The sequence below is a fragment of the Oryctolagus cuniculus genome, chromosome X, assembly GCF_051225735.1.
Source record: "Oryctolagus cuniculus isolate XC-2025 breed Fujian yellow rabbit chromosome X, ASM5122573v1, whole genome shotgun sequence".
Taxonomy (NCBI): Eukaryota; Metazoa; Chordata; class Mammalia; order Lagomorpha; family Leporidae; genus Oryctolagus; species Oryctolagus cuniculus.
Window position 1 is genome coordinate 1,281,314 of NC_142888.1, and position 22,690 is coordinate 1,304,003.

The following is a 22,690-nucleotide window of genomic DNA, read 5'->3' on the forward strand; positions in this document are numbered from 1 at the left end:
ATATAAAGATAATTGAAAATGAATCTTGATGTGAATGGAAAGGGAGAGGGAGCAGGAGATGGGAGGGTGTGCAGGTGGGAGGAAAGTTATGGGGGGGGAAGCCATTGTAATCCATAAACTGTGCTTTGGAAAATTATATTTACTAAATAAAAGTTTAAAAAAAGAAACATTGCCTTAAGAAAAGAAAAAAATATGAATATTATTTAATCAAAAAGCAGGTTACCAAACAACAAATCTATTTAAAAGGATCAACTGGAACAGTGTGTTTGAATGAGTTCATTTAAACAAAACTGTAAAAAGAATCATAATTGTATCCAGTCACTGTTAGCATGCAGAGGCACAGATGGACACATGTGATGTGAACAGTGGTCACCTCCAGATGGTAGAATTGCAAGCTATGCTTTGGTACCTTCTTTACACTTTTCCGATAGTGTGACTTTTCTGCAATAAGTAATTTACTTTCCTTTTTTGTTAACAGAAACAACTTTTCTTACAGTGGACAAAAAAAGATACTGCTTCTACTAGTCAATGAATGAAAATGGGTGATGCTTTATTCTACATAGACACTGGTGAATATTATTTGTTCCCTGCTTAGGTGAACTGGGGCTGGACAGGAGGGCAGTGAGATATGACAAGGAACACGAAGAGCAAGTCTGTATTATATGTGAGGACACTGTAGCTCCAACTTCAACATGTGTTGCTCGGTGGGAAAGACCCATAATTTTTACAGAGGGCACTCAAGTCAGAATAGAAGTAAAACACTCAGGATCCACAACAAAGCTTAAACGTTTAAGGGGACAAATAAAAAGCTTCCAAACTCCCAACAACCAGCTAAACTGTGAAGAATGGTATCTACAATAGCTTTTCATTTCCTGATACACATGCATTTCTAATTAAAATAATTGCTAAGAAAGGCAATTTCCATGCTGTTGGGACTGAAACTCCCCTCTGAATTCTCAAAGGGGTCCCTTTCAAATCATATTCATTTCCATCCCCAAATATTTTTCAGTTATCTAAGCCTATGGGCTTTCAAGTTGCTAACAATCAAAAAAAAATGTCAGGGAACCTTAAAAAGTAAATTGTGGTGAATATGATTCATTTAAAATTGAAAATGTAAGCAGACATCGAGAGGGTTTTTTTTTTTTTAATGGTTTCAGGGAATGATTTCAATACGGTTTCTGAAGGATTGGGAAGACAGTTATCATTCCCTTTCTTCTACTTCGGCAGTGTGGATGTTCTCTTTTTTCCTGGTCATATAAAAGTAAGCATCATTTTCCCCAACCTAAATACTGAAAAATCTGAATTAGAGAAATCTGACAGAGGAAGCCTTACTGAATGCATAATGCCTACCTTTTACTGCTGAAAGCAAAACCTATACTTTTAACCTCTGGTGTATGTGGGGTGGGGGAGGGAATCAGAAACCACTGACCTTTTATTTATCATAATATTTTATTTTATTTATTTTTGCTAAATGCTGCAAATTCTAGACTGAGATATTATGTATCAATTAGTGTTTGTAGAGGATTTTTCCTAACTCCAACAGTACTTCTGAGAGTTGACACAATCCAGATGATTTTTAGGGCATTACATAATGGCAAACACCTGGAGAGCTGTCGCGGGTGGTTGACGAATTGTGAGTGTTATGTTCAAACTCAAGAGCTGCATGTGTCTAATTAAATAAGAACTCTGTAATCTGAAACAGGTGTTTTCTTAAAGCTTCTTGGTCCCACTTCCTTCTTTCCTCCTTCTAGTCCTTTCCATAAATCTTTACCAAATATTTTTGCTTTCGTGTCAGTTCTTATTTCCTTGTGTGCGTGTGTTTGGGGGAGGAAGAGGACACAAACTTAGAACAGTGATGAAAGAAAAGCGTCACTTGCCATGTGAAATTTAGGAAAGGCACACCTTAAGGAGATATAAAGGGATTGTGAAGAATTACAACACGGGAGATAATACTATTTACTCTTTGTTTCTGGCTGATATTTAGAAAGAAGAGTGTGAATAGCTCAGTCAGTGGGAATAAGATGTTAAGACTCTTTAAAGCAAAAAGTTTATATTATTGAAAAAAATTATGTTTTCCTTTCATTTCCATTTGTCCTAAAAATAGTGGCTTTTTCTCCCTATGGGTAGCTGAGTAGGAAAAAAACAAAACAAAAACATGACTTGAGGTCATGGCTGATGAGAGATGCCAGCAAGGAACATATTGCATAATAGAAGCTTCTAACTGGTCTTCAAGGACAGAAACACGATGTCTGAAACCACACAATTATGGACCTAAGTTTTTGGTTTTTTTTTTTTTTTTTCCAAAAATAGCTGAATAACTTGAGCAAGCACTCAGAAACCTGGAAAATCACCCCATGGAAGCGACTCATCCAATACTGACCACACATACATCCCTTCACAAGTACCAGAGGCAGTGTTAAGAAAAAGGGAAAGATAACTAACGTGGTTCAGGCTCAAGGGGCAACTCCAAGGATGTTAAAGCTCTGCTGGGTCCTGCCTTGACTTCCTGCGGCCACCCTGCAAAGGTGCTGTTTCAGGAAATCCTGCTGCGCTCACTCCTACTGCCTGGCACTGCCTCTGGAGCCCTGGTCAGTATCTTGGGTCCACCACTGCTGGCTGTGAGATGTGGGGCAAAGCCGCTTATCTTCTTGGAGACTGGGTTTCTTCCTGTACAAAATGGACCTAGGCACATAGCATATGCTCAGTAAGTTCTGGGATTAACACATCCACAGCCTCCAAGGGCAGAGTGCTCACTCACTGGTCCTCCCTCAGGTCCTCACTTCTGGTTCCTGCAATCCACGTCGCTTGTTGCGAAACGTGGACCTCAATCAATATTTTCTAGCTCTGAGAACAAAAGTCTTTTCACCATCCCATGCTGCCTCACAAACACCGGCACCAGATGCCCAGTAATGTAAGTGTTCTGAGTACTGTGCTTGCCTCTAAGGAGAGAGCTGATGGGAACTGCAAGAGAGCCAGGCCGTCAGTGGGTTAGCACAGGTGACAAGGGGCTTTTGCTGATTCTGATGGCCTTGGGATTCCTGGAGGAAGGGATGAGGTTGATGCAGGGCTTGGAAGCCGCAGGATCCTGAGAAAGGATCTTTGGTGTGGATACGGAAGAGTCATACCCAACAACGTGCTGAACTACAAAGAGAAGAACAACCGACTTATTTTCCTCTTTTATCTTTATGTTGTTCCATTCTCAAAGTCTCCCAAACCTGCTCATTTTCCATTCTCTCTGACCAAAGTTTCTGACATGCACATCAAGTTCTGTACAATGATATTCCTGGACCTAACTGCTCAGTAAGCTGAATTAGACACCTTTAGAACCTCTGGCTGCTTCTAGAACTCCTGAGACAGGAACTATTATTTCCTCTTCAAACTCAGATCAGAATTCAACATTGTAGTAAATCTCTCCAAACTACCCCTGGTTCCTCATGTAATCCATAGCCTGGCTTCCTAACTGGCTCTACCTACATCCTGTAAAACTTTGGTCAAGGTGTTCACTTCCATTGTTCTGTCTGCCTCAAAGGAGTGGGTTGCCAACATCTATGACTACCCAAATTTCCCATATGCAAAATTCTGTGTGCATCCCCCACGGATGTTAGTTAGCGCTACTGTTGCTTACGAGCGCCCTCTGCTGACCCAAATGATGTATGCTCACAGTTTTTTTACAAAGGGATCTCACCCAACCAGGTGTAAAAGAGTACTTCAAAGTTTGTGGAAATATTTTAAATAAAAAGATGGAAAATGGAGCAAAGCAAATAAGCAGGAATGTTAAGTACTGTAACACTGTCATGGAAATATCAGTAAGAGGCATGGTAAAAAGCATTTTGTAGAACAGTAAAAGTGCATACATTCATGTATCTTTCAAATTATTTTAAATGTATTGATTGCTAAGTCAACTTGGAATTACTTAATCATGAAAAAAATCAATAATTCCTCAAATGTCTTTTGAATGTGTTTTACAATATCAAGTTGTAAGATTCTAAATAAAAATGTGAAAAAGATAAGTTTATTTTTATACAAAACTACTCTTGAATGTCTTGCTAATAGATGCACTGATAATGAACTATGTCTTCTAGAACATGCATGGTGTCTCCGGAGTGGACACAGTGGCAGGCTACCATCTAGCCACCAAGGCACCAGCTCTGCTGTGGAACAGGAGGAAGTCACTCCGATAGCTCAGTCTCCAGGTCAAAGTTCTCCAGGCAGACACCTGAGCAAGAAGGGCCTGGCTGAGCCTGTCTGCAGGCATGGGCCCGAGCGGGACAGAGCTCACAGGCCTCCTTACACAGGGACAGTCTGAGGCCTGGTGTCCATTTTCTTTTTGCTTTAATATTTTGCTAAAACTTCATTATAATACTTAAGTAAGCACATGATACTGTGAGGAGTAGATGGTTAGTAGGTAGTCAGAGTGGTCCTAATGGAATTGGGGGTGTAAAATATTTGCTTCCTTCCCCCTAAAAAAGCTATCTCTAGCAAGAACAAACAGGCCATCCTAATACTTTCAGAATCTCCAAACTTACCATGAGGATAGCAAGGGCGCTCTACTGAGCTCACAGCTTATGGTAAAAACAAGTTCCTATCCCACCCTTCTGGGTGGTCTTTTCTTTTATCCAGAGCAGGCCAGACAGGATGGAGAATTGTAAGTCAGGTCTTTTGATGGGTTTTGTCCCTGCCTGGTAACTGAATGCCAATCTGATTGTCAAGCTGGTTTTTTTTTTTTTTTTCATTTGAAATTGTTCTTAAAAACCCCAGGGGCTGGCACTGTGGCCTAGCTGATAAAAGCCACCGTCTGCAGTGCCTGCAGTGCCGGCATCCTATATGGACAACAGTTCGAGTCCTAGCTGCTCCACTTCTGATCCAGCTCTCTGCTGTGGCCTGGGAAAACAGTAGAAGATGGCCCAAGTCCTTGAGCCCCTGCACCCGCCTGGGAGACCTGGAAGAAGCTCCTGGCTCCTGGCTTCGGATGGGTGCAGCTCCGGCCATTGCGGCCAATTGGGGAGTGAACCAGTGGATGGAAGACCTCTCTCTCTCTCTCTCTGCCTCTCCTTCTCTCTGTGTGTAACTCTGACTTTGAAATAAATAAATAAATCTTAAAAAAGTGCTACGAGGTTCTTCGGGTTTTTCCTCCCTTGGAAGCCCCCTCCATGCCACTCTGACTGGAGGTCTTTGACTCTAATAAATCTTTGTAAATCTCTCTGCTGTCCACTTGCAAATTCTTCCATGTAAGGCAAAGAACCAGGGTAACAATAATTTCCTGTAATAATACCTTTTAGGGGAATATGATGATGGTGAGAATTCCTTGATTCAATTCATTGTAGAGACTTAATTTCTCAATCTCAGCAAATACAGTCACTGTAATTATTATTGGACCACAGTTCTGTGATTTTGGACTTCAAGAGGCAATACAGTGTTTCCAATAAGGAGATCTGAGCCAGGGATGCCAACTCTGTCTCTCCTTTGTCATTAATTTTGGAATAATTTTAGACCTATAGAACAGTTGTAAAGATACTACAGAGTTTATGTGTACCCTTCACTCGGCTTCTCCTGTTGATGCAGTACATAATCCTGCACGACTGTGAACACAGAAACCGACATTGATTCATTACTATTTTTTCACAATGTGAAATGTTTTTAAGTTTTATTTTTCACCAACACATAATAATTACACAAATTTATGGAGTACAATATGATGTTTTGAACATTTGCACATTCATAATAATCAAATCAGAGCAATTAGCATAACTGTCATCTCAAATACTTAGCATTTCTTTTGTGAAAAGAACATTAAAAAAATCCTCTAAATATTTCTCAGATATGCAATACATTGTGGTTAACTAGAATATTGCTCCTATCTAACTGTAACTGTATCCTTGACCAGATACGGTACTGGTCACTGAAGTAAATAAGGTAGATGTTACCAGTTTTCCCATCAACGTCTTTTTCTGCTCCAGGATCCATGCCATCATCTCTGCTCAGTTTCTTCTGAGACAGTTTCTCACTCTTCTCTTGCTTTTCATGAGTGTGATCATTCTGAAGAGCACTGGTGAGGCATTTTATAGAATGCCCCTCAATCGAAGGAAGGGGTGCAGATGTTCAAATTTATATTGTAAAAGGGACAAACCATCTATATGGTCATGGTTTCAGAGAAGAAAGACTATTTTAGCAGCCAAAAAAGACAACAGCAATATCTAAATAAAGAATAATCTTTTAAATAAGGCAAAACTTTTAAAAATTTATTTGACAGAGTTAGACAGTGAGAGAGAGAGAGACAGAGAGAAAGGTCTTCCCTCCATTGGTTCACCTCCCAAATGGCTGCCATGGCTGGAGCTGCGCCGATCCGAAGCCAGGAGCCAGGTGCTTCTCCTGGTCTCCCATGCAGGTGAAGGGCCCAAGCACTTGGGCCATCCTCCACTGCCTTCCCGGGCCACAGCAGAGAGCTGGCCTGGAAGAGGAGCAACCGGGACTAGAAGCCGGTGCCCATATGGGATGGCGGCACCACAGGTGGAGGATTAACCAAGTGAGCCATGGCGCCGGCCCCTAAATAAGGCAAATTTATCTACGGGGAAGATCTGCTGCTTTGTTAATCTTTCTCTCTCTTTCACTTCAGCTTGCACAGGGAAAATGTCTTCATAAAGTCACAACCAGGAAGTTGGGCACCACCCAGAAGGAACACAGTGGTCATGCCTTTCCTACCTTCAGGGAGCTACCACTCTAGCAGGAGATAAACCGTAAAAATGTACAGACAAGTGAGAGCTGAGCAGAAGCAGGCGCACCCCAGGGAGACTGCAAGAGAAAGATGACTTCTGGCGGATTCTGCTGAAGAACAGGAGGAAAGGAAGACTACTTCCCACGAGTGTCCTCCAGGTGGGCCTGAAAAGCCGCAAACACTGGGGCAAAGCGGGTGGGGCGCTGGGGCCGGGCGTGCGGGGCGGGGGGGTGGGGGGGAGAAGCCCACAATTCAGCAGTTAGAGCAGGAATCTGTTAATTACCATATAGCCAGATGGCGAATGCTCTCCTTGAGTCTAATACGAAGTTAAATGCTGTCCTTAAACATCCAGGTACAACCAAATCACTCCATTGCCTCACTGTACAAGTTCGGAGCAGAAATGAGAGCATTACTGTGCACTAGCACATAGGAGAATTCCAATCTCTGAACCAGGAAAGCATGAGGTTCCACACAAGTGAGCAGCAGCAGCATGGGGGTGTTCAGAGTTCTGTGATCTATGTCATTCAAGCAGTGTCATTTCTAATAATATTAAACATAGTTTACTCATCTGACCCTGTCAATGTACTTAAAGGTACCATGCACATAGCAACTTAGTTCCAGAGAGAAGGCAGTAAGTGGGGAAGTGTGTCCCTGGGCTCAGGCGGCCTGCTCATGCTGCTCTGTAAGGGCTGTGTGAACTTGGGAACTCAGCACTTCCCCGAGCCTTAGCCTCCTCATCTGTAAAATGGAATGATAACAAGCCCTGCTTTTTGTGAGGCTTAGAGGTTATGCACTCCTGTAAACACATGAGGCTTCTCAAAACCAGACTGAATAGCACTGCAAGGCAAATTTCCTTCAAGTTTGCTTTTATATAGTCAGGCCTTTCATCACAAGCCTATTCACTGGGTAACTCTGAAGGAGCTTCCTAACAGTACCGAGAGTTGTGGAAGGCTTTCTACCATGTAATGATCGACGCTAACTTACCGTGGACTTACTTTTAGTCTCCTTTGAAAAGTAATATTTTATATTTGGTGAAATAAAATATTGCTTTAACGACTGATTTATAGTCATAATTACATCTTCTCCTTCCTTGGAGTTTTTTTAAATGTATTTATTTTATTTATCAGAGAGAGACAGATGGACAGAGGTCTCCAGCCTGCCGGTTCATTCCCAAAGTGCCTGCAACAGCAGGAGCTGGGCCAGGCACTCCATGCAGGTCTCCCAGGTGGATGGCAGGGACCTGACTACTTAAGCCATCACTGCTGCCTCCTGTGACGCACATTAGCAGGAGGCTGGAATCAGAAGAGCTGGGACTGGAACCCAGGCACTTTGATACGGGATATAGGCCTGCAGAGTGCTATGACACTAACTGCTGCACCAACCCCTCTCCACTCCCAACGCTTTTACTTAAGAACTCTAGGAGGTTGCCGACGCCGCGGCTCACTAGGCTAATCCTCCACCTGCAGCACCTGCACCCCGGTTCTAGTCCCTGTCGGGGCGCCGGATTCTGTCCCGGTTGCTCCTCTTCCAGTTCAGCTCTCTGCTGTGGCCTGGGAAGGCAGTGGAGGATGGCCCAAGTGCTTGGGCCCTGCACCTGCATGGGAGACCAGGAGAAGCACCTGGCTCCTGGCTTCAGATCGGCACGGTGCACCAGCCGCAGTGGCCATTGAGGGGTGAACCAACAGAAAAGAAAGACCTTTCTCTCTGTCTCTCTCTCTCACTGTCCACTCTGCCTGTCAAAAAAAAAAAAAAAAAAAAAAAAACTCTAGGAGGGGCTGGCGCTGTGGCAGAGCAGGTTAGGTTAAGCTGTGGTCTGCAGTGCTGGCATCCCATATGGGCGCTTGTTAGAGTCCCAGCTGCTCCACTTCCAATCCAGCTCTCTGCTATGGCCTGGGAAAGCAGTAGAAGATGGCCCAAGTCCTTGGGCCCCTGCACCCACATGGGAGACCCGGAAGAAGCTCCTGGCTCCTGGCTTCAGATCAGAGCAGCTCTGGCCGTTGCAGCCATCTGGGAAGTGAACCATCGGATGGAAGACCTCTCTCTCTCTCTATGTCTCTGCTTCTCTGTAACTCTGCCTTTCAAATAAATAAATAAATCTTTTTTAAAAACCTCTAGGAATGCAGTCTTTGTTTTGTTTTGAAGTCCTTATACTTCTTTTTTAAAATATTTTTTACAGTTTTTGTTAATATAAAGAGAACAGATTTAGTGTGGCTCATAGATATAATTCTAAGAATACAATGATATTTCCCTTCCTCCCTCCCTCTCTCTCTCTTAGGAATGTAGTCTTCAAGACACAAATTGATTGTAATTTTGTGGATGGAGAAATTTGTTCAGAATTTATTTGCACTACTTTTGAAGAAAATTCAGTTGAACTATTGTTTTTGCTCATGGGATCTATACTTGCTGACTGAGACCAGGATTTAATTCTTTTCCTGCACTCTGGCCTGAGCACTGAAGGATTTTAGCCACATTGCTGGCCTACCCACTAGATGGCAGTAGCACCCCTCAGTTGTGACTACCAACAATGACCACAGAAAATGACCAAAGGCGGGTAAAATCACCCCCAGTTCAGAACAGTAACATTGACAGTACTCTACAAAAACCAAACTTTTAGGCTAAAGGTGGTGCTACTTTAACACAACTGTGTTAACTTGGGAGTTTCAAGATGTAAAATACCGGCCGTTCATTCGTCACTAGACCTCAAATTCGGCAGCGAGCTCAAGTTTGGCCCCAGCAATTGCCCAACATACATCTTTAGATCTCCTCAAGCACCCCACCCCACCCCACCCCACCCCACCCCACCCTTACACAACCAAGTTCCAAGTCCAACGAGACTACTCCCCGTTTCTACTATGTCCCCAGACCACGCCCTCGACCTCAACCTCCACTCTCCAGAGTCAAACCTCACTTACTCCTTAAGCCTCACTAACACGCCACACTGCTGTCAGAACCTTAGCAGTGGTACTCTCTCCCTTACATCGTGGAGCCTCTTCAACAGGACCTCTCTCATTCCTCCTTAATCATTTTCTAATTCTCACACGAAATCTACCCCCTTCTAACTTCTAAACTCAGGGGCACACACACTATGGGCAGGGAACCATAGAGGAGGAGAAAGCGATGCTTTTCTGTTGAGCCAGGGACGTTGCTGAATGTCCTACAACGTTCAGATGGAAGAGCTCCCTACAGCAAGGAATTATCGTTTCAAAGTGCAAGCATTGCTCGGGTTGAAAATCTCCAATTTAAACAGCCCTTGAAATAATGGATATTAATATTAAATTGTTCCCAATATTTGTCTTTATAAACAATGCTGCATAATATTCTACCTTCCAGATATATAATAATTTCCTTCTGTATAATTTCCAGATATATAATCATTCCCCTATTATTTTGAACACTTTGTTCTTTTTTATTTTTAAAAATTGTACTGGGAAAAACATTTCGATAATAAGCCTTTGTCCTTATGCTGGTTTTTTTCCAGGAAATTATTACATTCATAGAAGTTGGATTACTGTGTTAAAAGGGAATAACTTTTTTCTCTGGAATTATAGGGGCTCTGAATGCCATTATAAATGGGATGTTTTCCCACTTACATCTAGTTATTTTATACAGGTGAGTGCTTGATTTTTGCCTAGTTGTTTTGTATCTGGCCAGTTATTAAGAGGTTTTGGTTGACATTCTTAGTATGGTGATGCCAAGGAGTATCTTCGAGATAGAGGTGGCTTTAGCTTCCTTCCCATGATCTGTTAGCTTCACCCCAAATCAACATACACACTAAAATCCATGTGCTTCACTGTACCCACAATTGCAGGATACTAAACCACAACATGAGCCCCCACCTCCTCCAGTCACATCACCAACCAAAGCTGGATTCAGCCACTTTGGGTTTTCTTTTATTATCATACTACCGACCAATAAATAAGTTCCACCTTCCTTTCCAACAGTTATCCCTCTTATTTATTAATAGGACTGAAGCTTCCAGAGCCATGTTTCATGGTGCTGGTAGACAGTCTTGCCTTCTTTCTCATGTTGACAGGACACTGGGTTCTATCTCAGTGTTAAATATGACAGGCGAGGCTCCCCGAACAACAGTCTTTCTGATGTTGAGAAAGTTCAGTGAGCATCGCATCCTAGTTTTTCTAGAGTGTTTTCTTTCTTTGCAAAATGGAAGCTGAATTTAATCAAGCCTCTTTTTTTCAGTCTTGATGGTATGGTTTGCTTAATTTTTTTCTTTATATGGTTTGCTTTTGAAAGTGGTGCACAGCCAGCCAGAAAAAACAGGCTGTGGGGGAGATGGGAGGTTTGAATCCGGTCATAAGTTTTAGGTGTGAATCACCACAACCTTTCCCTTCCTCTCCAGGATATTGTTCAGGCATTGCCTGCAAATGCTGCTGGCTACCAACCAATAAATATGAATGCAGCTTTTCTGCTGGGCACACCCTTGGAAACAGGGCCGTTTTGTTCTCCTGAACAAAATCGAAGAACCTGCTGGGGCTTGTAGTGAAAAACCCTTAAAAAACACTTCTCAGCCTAATAATGAACATAATGGACAAAGCCATCCTAAAATGTCCCTGTGAAGCAGGCATGATGGTTAACTCCTAGCCGTTCTCAAGTTTAAACAAGCAGGAGTGACCAAGCATTCCAGGGTTCCCTGGAACACAGCGGCTCCAGTGCGAAAACCTGCAGTCTCAAGGCTATAATGGAAGCGCGGCTTTGACAGGCACAGGTGAAGGCTTCCTCAGTGGTGTGTGGACGCTAAGTAGCTCTATTTTTTTAGCCCAACTATAACTTGGCAGGGCTTGCTCATTTTTCAGATGGTTCATTGTTTCTGATCATTTGTAACTGCCTGAAACAAATCATGGTATCAGGCCTGACCAGAACAGGGAAGTACAAGATCACTAGGCCCTTTACCCCTCAGGCCTTTGGAAAACAATCCTCCTGGCAGGAAATATTGAAGGTCTTTCCCCCTTTGTTTTGTGAACGCCAGCTGTGCCTCCTTTCCCCAGGGTGTGCCTTCTTCCTCAATTTTCAGGCAAGCTTGTAACAGAAAATATATAGCTATCCAAATCTAAGCGTTAAGTTGAAAACAACGAGTAGCCATTGGCTCAGAAGAATCAGGTTCTCATTCTCATTTATCTTTTTTTTTAAGCCAACCAGAACATTTTGAGGTTTCTTTTATTTTTTTTTTAAAGATCTTACTTACTTATTTGAGAGGTAGAGTTACAGACAGCGAGAGGAAGAGACAGAGAGAAAGGTCTTCCTTCCGTTGGTTCACTTCCCAACTGACTGCTACAGCTGGTGCTGCGCCGATCCGAAGCCAGGAGCCAGGAGTTTCTTCCGGCTCTCCTACGCAGGTGCAGAGGCCCAAGGACTTGGGCCATCTTCCACTGCTTTCCCAGACCATAGCAGGGAGCAGGATCGGAAGTGGAGCAGCCAGGACTCGAACTGTTGTCCATATGGGATGCCGGTGCAGCAGGCGGAGGATTAACCCACTGCGCCATAGCGCCAGCCCCTCTCATTTACCTTTAGAAGCATAATATTTCTGGTTTGGAAGGTCACCTAGACCCACATTTCTCACATTTCAAAGTGAATGTGATATGGGCTCCGGTTCTAGTCCCAGCTGCTCCTCTTCCGATCGAGCTCTCTGTTATGGCTTGGAAAAGCAGTAGAAGATGGCCCAAGTCCTTGGGCCCCTGCACACTCGTGGGAGACCCTAAGAAGCTCCGGCTCCTGGCTTCAGATTAGTGCAATTCCAGCCATTGCATCCAATTGGGGAGTGAACCAGCAGATGGAAGATCTCTCTCTCTCTCTCTCTCTCTCTGCCTCTCCTTCTCCCTCTGTGTAACTCTGACTTTCAAATAAATAAATATTTAAAAAAAAAAAAACAACAGTGCCCAGCATTGCTCTGGCCAGCTGCAGCGGGGAATGTGCACATTGGGCAACTCTTGTGTTTTCCCACTCTGTACATGTCCATGAATTACCAGGAAAGCACCACAAATACTGGTTTGGGGGTTACAAATAAATGTTAGTGAGTAGCGGAATTTGTGAACACAGAATCCAAAAGCAATGAGGATCTACTGTAAAGACAGATAACGTTTTAAGGAGAACTCTTAACCCAAAGCCAAGGGCCAAACACCAGTATTTGACAGCTGAACTCCACGGAGCTGTTTAAAGTGAGTGCCCTATGATTTATAAAGCAGCTCCCCATAAAAGATTACTATAAGGGAAATGAAAGCAACATGTTTCTTCATTCGTTTTATTTACTATATTCACCGTACTTAGTGAGAACCATCTCTTGTAATTATCCAATTAAATCCAGCCAACAGTTACCAAGGATCTCCACATGAAGATACAGTGAGGTGTGGGATGTTATCAGTGGAAGCCGTTTATAATCCACTTAAGTGTGTGAGCAGGGCTGGAGGCAGTTCCGAATCCCAACACAAGACAAATAGAACATGATCAAGGCCACTCTACAGGTGACACTGGTAAAAGTATACTATTATTGAGACCAGACAAAGGAGAAAGTGTGTCCTTTTGGGACTGTCTCAAAAAACAACCAAAAAACTCCATGGGGCTAGTGATATCTGAAGGCACCTTGAAGGATTACTAAGATGGTAACTGAAATTATTGGACACATGGCCAAGTGCGACTTGAGCAAGGGCACAGAGGGGAGGCATTCAGGGAAGAGGGTCCAAAGCCAGCACAAGTAGGGTCAGTGAAAGCAACAGCACTCAACACTGGGGCACCCAGACCTGCCAGCAGAGGAGAAGTGGAAGGTGAATGGCTGAATGGGGAAGGCAGGTGCATCCAGCTACCCTGACTCTGTTTCTAGAAGGCTCTTGCTTCATTCTACTTTGGCACTGCAGTGGTGAACTCCTTGCCTGTTGCTCCTTTACCCCCTTAACTAAACTGCATACGGAAGTCAGCAGGGATCACACCGCCTTCCTTAGCTTCCCTCCCTCTGCGTTCTACCCACACTCCCCAACGCATACACCCTGACATACAAGAGATTACCCTGCACCAGGTTCTGCATATCACCAGCCTTCAGAAAATATCTAAATATTCACTAATTGGCTTGACAAACACGCTAAGCCTTCAACAAGCCATGGTCTGCTTCCTAACAATACAGGTGGTCGCAAGCAGCTGGCTCAACTTTCTATTTTTTTTTTTTTTTTTTGACAGGCAGAGTTAGACAGTGAGAGAGACAGAGAGAAAGGTCTTCCTTTTTTCCGTTGGTTCACCCCCCAAATGGCTGCTACAGCCGGCGCGATGCGCCGATCTGAAGCCAGGAGCCAGATGCTTCCTCCTGGTCTCCCATGGAGTACAGGGCCCAAGCACTTGGGCCATCCTCCACTGCACTCCCGGGCCATAGCAGAGAGCTGGCCTGAAAGAGGGGCAACCGGGACAGAATCCGGCGCCCCAGCCAGGACTAGAACCCGGGGTGCCAGCGCCGCTGCTCACTAGGCTAATCCTTCTAACTAGGAAGTAACTGTCCCTGTGCTTTGCTAGAATATGCGTATTTGTAGAGACTGGTAATCTTCGAAAGTGCCACAATATTATATTACTCAGTTCTATTTCAGTTCCTAACTGAAACTGAATATTAGTGTTCAGCATAATCTCTCAATTTTGCTATTAAACTTGTAAATGAATGTGTATGTGGCCATAAAATCTTAATTTTAAGGCCATGTTGTATCTCAGTTCCTGGATTCTACAATTCCTCAGAACTTAGTACAAATCCTCAGATTTCTTGTATTATTTGGGGGAAGTATAGTTTTATATCACATGAGGTTAAATATTTCTGAATAGTCTCACACAGAAACAGCTTTTCTACATAACATTATTTTAATGACCTCTTAAATAGTTTTATATCTCCAATTATTTCAATTCTAAAAATTTTGAGGAGCCAATTCTTGCTCTTTACTAACTGTTCAAAAAGGAATGCCTCCAGGGGTACAAATTCAAAAAATACTAAAAATGGCAAATACTTAAATTAAAATAAACTTCTTGGAAAATAGATACTATATTATAGTAGACAACCTATAGCCAGCAACTTATAAATTAATTTTAGCCTATTACACATTACCTCTAAAATTGAATTTTCTATTAAAGTGAGGGGCAACTTTTAAAATACACACTTTTGCAGTCAAATAGCTATACTTACTGTTTCAAAACCACGATGAGGGTGATCAGGAAATCCACCTGGTCTACCGCCTTTAAATTCATCAAGCAGTAAAAATGGATCCAGATTTTTTAACTGAAATAAAAATAAAATTCAGCAGCTTAGACATGCCTTTAAAGCCAGTCTACCAGGCACTACATTCATGAACAGATCTGGCAAAACTCATAGAAAACTATATAGCCAATGGGAAAAGTTTTTGCAATGAAAATCACTTTCAGACAGAACTCCTTAGACACAGATATACTGAGTATGTCAGAGAGTTGACGTTTGGAGAACTATTTTGTGATCTAAGATATAAACAGTAAAGTACAAACAAGATACCATCTGTATTCTAACCGGATTCATAATCTCATGGGGGACAGGCTACATTAATTACAGTATGTCATGATAAATGCCCTGGAGGAAGACAACTTTACACCTGAGAGTAGGGTGGTATCAGGGAAGATTCTACTAGGGAGTCAATTGACCTGGCTCTTTTTTCTTGAAGACTTATTCATTTATTTATTTGAAAGAGTTACAGAGAGGGAGATACGGGGGAGAGTGAGAGTGAGAGCGAGAGAGCGAGCGAGCGAGAGAGAGGAAACCTTCTATCTACTGGTTCACTTCCCAGATAGGCTAAGCCAAAGCCAGGAGCTTCTTCCAGGTGTCCTATGTGGGTGGCAGGGACCCAAGTATTTGGACCATCTTCCACTACTTTCCCAGACCATCAGCAGGGATCCAGATCAGAAGCGGAGAAGCCAGGACACAAACCAGCGCTCAAATGGGATGTTAGCATCACAAGTGGCAACCGTACCCGCTATGCCACAATGCCGGCCCCTTGGCCTGGGTCTTGAAACATATGTAGGAATTAATCAATATCAAAGGGAGAGGAGGAGAATGAAGGCTACTCCAGGTAGAAGAATGGAGAAACAGCTTAGCATGCTTTAAGAACAGCAAGGAAACTACTTTACTAGGGCGCACGATGAGCATGGAATTACGATAAGAGATGGTCAAAGGCCAAATCTTAAAGGAGTTTGGATTTTTTTATCCTGAAGCTGATGGGTTTTAATGAGGGGTTCAGACAATCAGATTTAGAAAGATGACTCTGGAAGATGGTTTGGGAAGGGAAGAAAGGAGACAAAGCAGTATTTAGAAGGCCATTTCAATAAGTCTGCGCAAGGCCAAAGGCCAGAACTAAGGCAAGAACAGTAGTGATGGAGAATGGTTGAGTGACTGGGTAGATACGTACGAAGCAAAAAGAAAGAGCATTTGATGACTCCCACATTTCTAGCGATGGTGCCTGGGAAGATGGTAGGGCCATTCAGTTGCTCTGTTGTAACAGAGGAAGCAGCCTTGAAATTGCCATGGCAACTTCATTTGAGGTCACCTTGAGTTTGAGATATCTATATAAACGTTATCTGTATGAACAGAACTCATTCAACGTACCCCATACTGTGCAATGCAAGACAGCAACTTAAGACACATCTCAAGCTCAAATGGGAGGTAGACACAGATCTGCTGTCATCAGTATATCTATGATTTTCTTGGTTACTCTTGGCCATTTGTTGTTCCATATACATTTTAGAAAATTCATCAGACTGTAGGAACAAAAGTGTTGGACCTTTTGATTGGAATTGCCTTGCATCTATGGCTCAATCTGGCAAGAATTGCCATTTATATAATACTGAGTTCCCTATTTAAAAACATGGTTATTTAGGGCTCTTAATATGTTTTTAATACTTATAATTTCCTCCATAAACGCTTTGCATATATTTAAAAATGGTTTCCTAACATACTTTTTTTTAAAAAAAGATTTATTTATTTATTTCAAAGGCAGAGATACAGAGAGAGAAGAGACAGAGAGATCTTCTTTCCACTGGTTCATTCCCTAACGTCCACAACAACCAGGGCTGGGCTAGGCCGAAGCCAGGAGCCTGGAGACTCATCCAGGTTTCCCACGTGGTTGTAGGGACCATCTTCTGCTGCTCTTCCAGGTGCATTAGCAGGGAGCTGGATTGGAAGTAGAGCAGCCAGGATTCAAACCAGCGCCCATTTGGGATGCTGGCACTGCAGGCAGAGGCTTGGCCCTCTACGCCACAGCACTGGCACCCCTACTCCAATATATTTTTAATAGTGTTATAACCAGCATTTTAAAGTTGTTTTTAACAGTTTGCTGCTGGGATGAGAAATGTGAATAAAATGCCTATTTTGAACACTGCTAAGCTCTTAATTTTAATAATTCATCTGTAGCTTCTTCGGGGTTTTCTTTGTAGACACACCAGTGTATTTCTAAAGATCCTTTTGTCCAATAGCTCACAAGATATAATTTTTCTTGCATTAGATTAAAGCCTTGGCAGACTGATTTTGCTAGGATTTGCTGGGTTCCATTGGCCTCTTGATATCCACAAAGCTGTGAGTTGCTCCCTGGTAACTATAATCAAGGAGCACACCAGAAGGAGTTATTATATAAAGTTACTCTTTATTTTTAGTAAATAAGACCACCAGGAATCACTTCCAAAGTCATGGGTCCCTGCAGAAAGGAAGTGGGTATCTTTTATCTTAGGGAAAATGAGTATGTCAGAGTGGCAGTACCTGTCATCATGTACAGGGGTGGGCACAAATTCATGCAGGCACAGTTCAGGAACATGCTTACACATCTATTGCAGGTCATGGTAACAAGGTTTAAGCTCCTCCTGGAAGCCGAGATCTTAGCACTAAATTTTGGGAAATGTTAACTCAGACATTTACACAGCTCAGTTGCCTTGGCTGTGGTCACAACCAGCTTCAGCTACCTGTTTCCCCCGTGTGGGCCTGAAAGACAGCTTTGAGGAAATGTTACTCTTTTGTGTGGTTATCAAGGCAAAAGGGCTCCCCAAAGTCCTGTTATGTGGGTTACATTCTCATTGTGGGACTCAAGTTGAAACAGTGGCCACTATCAAGGTCATGCTGTTCTCATAACAAAGGGCAGGAGGAAAAAAAAGCCAAGTGAATCACGCACAATCACCTAAACATGCCCCATAGTTCAAGGCATGTAACAAGACTAAGGCAAGAAAGTGGGTACTTACAGCCTTCCTATGGCACTCCTGGGTAACACACCTATAAAATGGACTGGAGTGTCCAATCCTATTCCAGAGAGAGAGAAAGCAAGCAAATATCTGGGAGTAATGCTAAGGATATGCAAAGAATCATGACCTAAGAGAGAATGAGCACAGGTCTCTAGCAAGTGTGACATTTCCAGGTCTACCTTGGACTGCCTGTTCCGGGGCTTTGCAAAGAGAAACCCAAACACTTCCATAAGCCATTGATTTTGGAGGATGCTTTTGGTTACACACAGTGGAACTTAATCCTAACTGATTTAAGGGCAATCAAACCTGTGGTAGCAGCCTCGAATCAGGCCAGCCTAGAAGACGATATGGCAGCAGAAAAGGCCCTTCAAAATAGACTCCACCAGCACAGGTATACTCAACCTCCACACTGGGGCCCGGCAGTAACAATGAGAAGGCAGAAGGAATCTGCCACCACTAGATCCCAGACAGATCTAGATATGGCCTGGGGTGCACTTGAGCTGTGACTCTCTGCCCCTCTACCTTGACGTAGTATCTAGAGGCCTTGATAAAGGAGAGGACCATCTACAGAGGCTAAAGCAGTGGAGACCAAGATCAGTCAAAGGTATTTGATGATATAAGGTATTCTTCTAATTTTTAATCAGGATAATGAGATTGCATTTATTTTAATTAAAAGTTTTATCTTATAGCACCACAAGCTGAAATATTTATAAATGAAATTATGGCTGGGATCTCTTCAAAATACTTTGAGAGGAGAAACAGATGAAGATATGCAACAAGACTGCCCATGAGCTGATCACTGTGGATACTGGAATGTGGAGATTCTTTTTCTTTTCTTTGTGTTTTTGTTTAAAATTATTCATTTAAAAAATAAGAGTGGCCCAGGGACAATCACAATGCACTGAGAAGTACCTGGTGGAAGGGGGAGCAGAGGAACTGCCCACCAACACCAGCTATTCAGCCACTCAAATCCCAGCCTGGCTGCCTGGCCCAGGTATAACTGGAATAAGGAGTGTGAGTGAGCCAGGCCCACTCCACCTCTTCTTTATTGTTAATCACAGAAAGGCTCAGCAACAGCACTGTGGATTCCTCTTCTATTTGGAAACTTGCAATCCTAGGAAACACATCACTTGAGACCCCTAAGACTGAGCACTATCGTAAATTGTATGCTAAAATAGCTCTGGGGTCCAAAGTTTATGAGCTCTTTCTTCAGACACATAAGCTTTGGTGCAGAGAGTTTGAAAAGTAACATTAGATATATGCTTGCATCCTCCGGAGATGGGAAGGTTAGAGGTCTGTCTTTCTGGCAAGATGGCAGTGTGAAAAAATGTAAGAACATTAATGGTCAAAAGTAAGGCTAGGCATAGGAGAATAAGAGAATGCTCATACAATGGAAAAATACACCAGTGCTGTGGTGTAGCAGGTAAAGCCACTGCTTACAGTGCCGGCATCTCACATGGGTGCCAGTTCAAGTCCCGGCTGCTCCACTTCCAATCCAGCTCTCTGCTATGGCCTGGGAAAGCAGTAGAGGATGGCCCAAGTCCTTGGGCCCCTGCACCCGTGTAGGAGACCTGGAAGAAGCTCCAGGCTCCTGGCTTCCGATTGGCCCAGCTCTGGCCATTGTGGCCATTTAGGGGGTGAACCAGCAGATGGAGGACTTTTCTCTTTCTCACTCTGCCTCTGCCTCTGTAACTCTGCCTTTCAAATGAATAAATAAATCCTTTAAAAAATCTCATTTGGGCTTGGCCTGGTCCTCTAGGAGCCCCAACAAGGAAGCTCACTACCTCATGGCCCTTTCTTCTCAAATCCTTCAGTGTCCCACCAAGCCCTTCTGAAAAGAAAGTAGGGAAGAGCCACCCGACCAGCATACCTCGGGCCTGCCAATGCTTCTGCGGACCCGTGCTCCAACCCCTTCCGGCTGCTCCCAGCTGAGCACTGAGAAAGTGACCTTCTTGGAGGACTCCATGCCAAAGTCTGAAGAGTGTTCAGATGCTGAGCTGTAGAGGATGGGGGGCAAAAGGAGGGGCAACAAGAAAGAAGTCACAAAGGAGGGACACCCAAGGACTACGAAATAAGGATCTTAAAATGAGATGTGCCCCAACAGCCCCAGCTAGAACTTACTGATTGCTTACTATGCTCAGGGCCTGGCTTCAGCGATTTAAAATTGCAGTAGTGGTGGTGAACAATGACAGTGAATCTGAGTACTAACAGGTGCCCGGTACTCCACTCATTATTGTTTTCTCAAGTGATCCTACAGCCACCTTGTACAACAACAGTGCTGTTGGGTCCTTACTAAGGACCCCTAATAAGCACTTTATCAGCTTTACCTCATTGAACATTCTCGATACCCCTACCCAGTGTCACCCCGTGAGGTAAGTGCCACCAGTGAGGCTGACAGATGGGGGATCTGCGTGTCAACACAAGGAGCACAGAGGAAAACTAAAGTTGGTGACTCATACCAGAGCATGCTGAAGATGCTGGCATTGAGAGAGCTTCGCGAATCATTGAATTCAAAGACCATTCTGGCCCTGCAGTTCAGGGCCAATTTTCCAGCCAAGAATCCTTGGCGCTTTCTCATAAAAATCTGGTATGCAGGCAGCTTGCAGATGAGCTGCCCTTGACGATGCATCCCACATTTCAGGACACACCTGTACCCTGTTTCCTCTTCGCAGAGTGTAAACTCTAACAAATGGCCTGTCGGAGAACAAATATAATCAACCCTCTTACTACCTCAACTCTTTGCGGATGGTACTCCCAACCCCCTTCATCTCTTCTTCAAGTGAAACATAATCAGTTCTTTCAAAGATTCCTACTGAAGCGAGCGAGGTGCTTTAACAACAGACAGACTCCTTGAGGCGGGCATCTGGCCTCGCAGTTAAGATGCCCGCATGCCGTATCAGAGTGCCTGGCTTATGGTCCCAGATGGGCTCCCCACTCCAGCCTCCTGCTAATGCACACCTGAGGAGACAGCAGGTGACGGCTCAAGTAATCGGGCCCCTGGCACCCAGGCGGGAAGCCCAGATTGGGTTCCCGGCTCCCAGCTTGAGCTCGGTCCAGCTGGGGGCCATTGTGGACATTCGGAAAGTGAACCAGTGGATGGAGGATCTCTCTCTCCCTCCCCCACCCCGCCTTTCAAATAATAGACAATTTTTAAATTTTTTTTTACTTTTTAAAAGATAAAAGCCTTAAGCAATGGGTTTTTTTTAAAGTCTCTGGACCCAAACAGCTTGGATTTGCATGTCCACCACATACTAGCTTTGTGAGCTGAGGATGTCTGCCTCAGTTTTCCTGTCTGTAAGATGGGAATAATGCATGCCTAGCTAAGAAGGGTGCATTCATTCTCCGAGAAGGTTTGCTGCTGTTATCCAGAGGGGCTTCACCAAGCTAAACTTTGCTGTTAGTCAAGGCCTGTCCTAAACTGTATCCTCCCCGGCAGGTAATCCCTACGTTTTGGGTGATGGAAATGAGCTGGATACTGCAAATAGTGCAAGCGCGTCCGCAGCCACATACAAGCAAACAGTGAGACTGCTTGCGAGTCTTTCCAGTCTCCCGAAGAAGAGGAGCCGAACAGGTCTCACAGCTTTGCAGAAACAGACGCCGGCTACCCTTGTCACCAAACCTCAGGGTACTACCGGGGCATCTTCTGACACCTCCCCCAGCTGTCCAGAGCGGGCTGGGCAAGGCAGGATCTCGCGGGCTGGTCGCCAGCCACCCCCACCCAGCCCACCCGCGCGGGGCCGCAGGCACTCACGCGGCGACAGCGGCGGCCCAGGAGGGGCGCGGCGGCGGCACCGGAGCCTCTGCGCGGCGCGGGTCGCCAGGAGCTGGCCGGCGCGCGGGTGGGGCGCTCGGCCGTGACTCAGCGCTTTGCGGCCGCAGTCTGATTCCCAGGCGGCCTGGGCGGGGACGGCCCTGGCTGACTCACCGGCAGCGCGCGGATCCTCTCGCCCCGCCTCCGCCTCTGCTGCCCTTTGGCTCTGCGCCCGTCCCGCGCTGCGCCACGAGATGAGATGCACACCCTGGCCGTTGGGGGGCGCGCTGGGCCCCGGAGGGTTGCGTGGGCCGGGCAGGGGCTCTGACGTGGCCGCGGCCTCAGCACAGATTCCAGTGCGGCTGCCACCTCCTGGAGACACCACTTGCTGTGAGTTTGGGCAGGTGGCTCGGCCTTGCCTGCCCCCAGTTCCTCCTGGATAAGATGAGGGTGGGGACGCTCATAGTACCAACCTCATGAGGTTGTAAGAAGTCAATGGGTGTGTCACGTCTTGAGCTTCACACAATTGTTTATTACCCTAAGTGGCTTGCCTGCCATTTGCCTGTTGTGGAGTCTGTGAACCAGCGCACCCTTTCCTTCGTATTGGGGTGATTCCAGGCTAAATGAGATAAGACACATGAATATTGAAAGTGCCATAGGATAATTAACTTTGGTGCTTATCGCCATTATAATTACTCCCCCAACTGTCTCCAAGTAAAACAGAAGCCTGGGCTCCCTGTGCGGCCCTTCGCAGTGCTCAGTAAATGCTTCCACATTCCCCAGCGAAGAATTCACTGCCTGCAAACTGCCCTCTCTTGCCATTGCATTGAGAAAGCCCATGATCTTGACTCCCCATCTAGTCTTCAATACATTCAGTCCTTCTCCTTTTGACTGCCACACACAGTCTTCTCTGATAGCCACCCCACTCTTCCTGCCTTGGGGTTTGCCCTGGCCCATCCATTCTCCAAGTCCCAGGCCAAGGGAATGACAGTTGCCTAAAACCCTCA

General features: G+C 44.6%; 1 protein-coding gene across 3 annotated transcripts in view; it reads right to left on the minus strand.

Moving 5' to 3' along the window:
- PIR (pirin) overlaps positions 1-21,970 on the minus strand; it is an 89,168-nt gene extending 67,198 nt beyond the window's left edge. Inside the window, exons 1-3 of one of the 3 annotated variants that reach the window (XM_089324801.1) lie at positions 21,858-21,970; positions 19,803-19,929; positions 14,871-14,963 (exon numbers count right to left, since the gene is read on the minus strand). In XM_089324801.1, coding sequence (XP_089180927.1) covers positions 14,871-14,963; positions 19,803-19,898 — 189 coding nt within the window. In that variant the 5' untranslated portion in view covers positions 19,899-19,929; positions 21,858-21,970. Of the gene's footprint in view, positions 1-14,870; positions 14,964-19,802; positions 19,930-20,391; positions 20,622-21,683 lie in introns of those variants that run through there. The other 2 variants (XM_089324800.1, XM_002719917.6) reach the window with 2 other exon arrangements.
- Between the last annotated feature and the right edge of the window lie 720 nt (positions 21,971-22,690).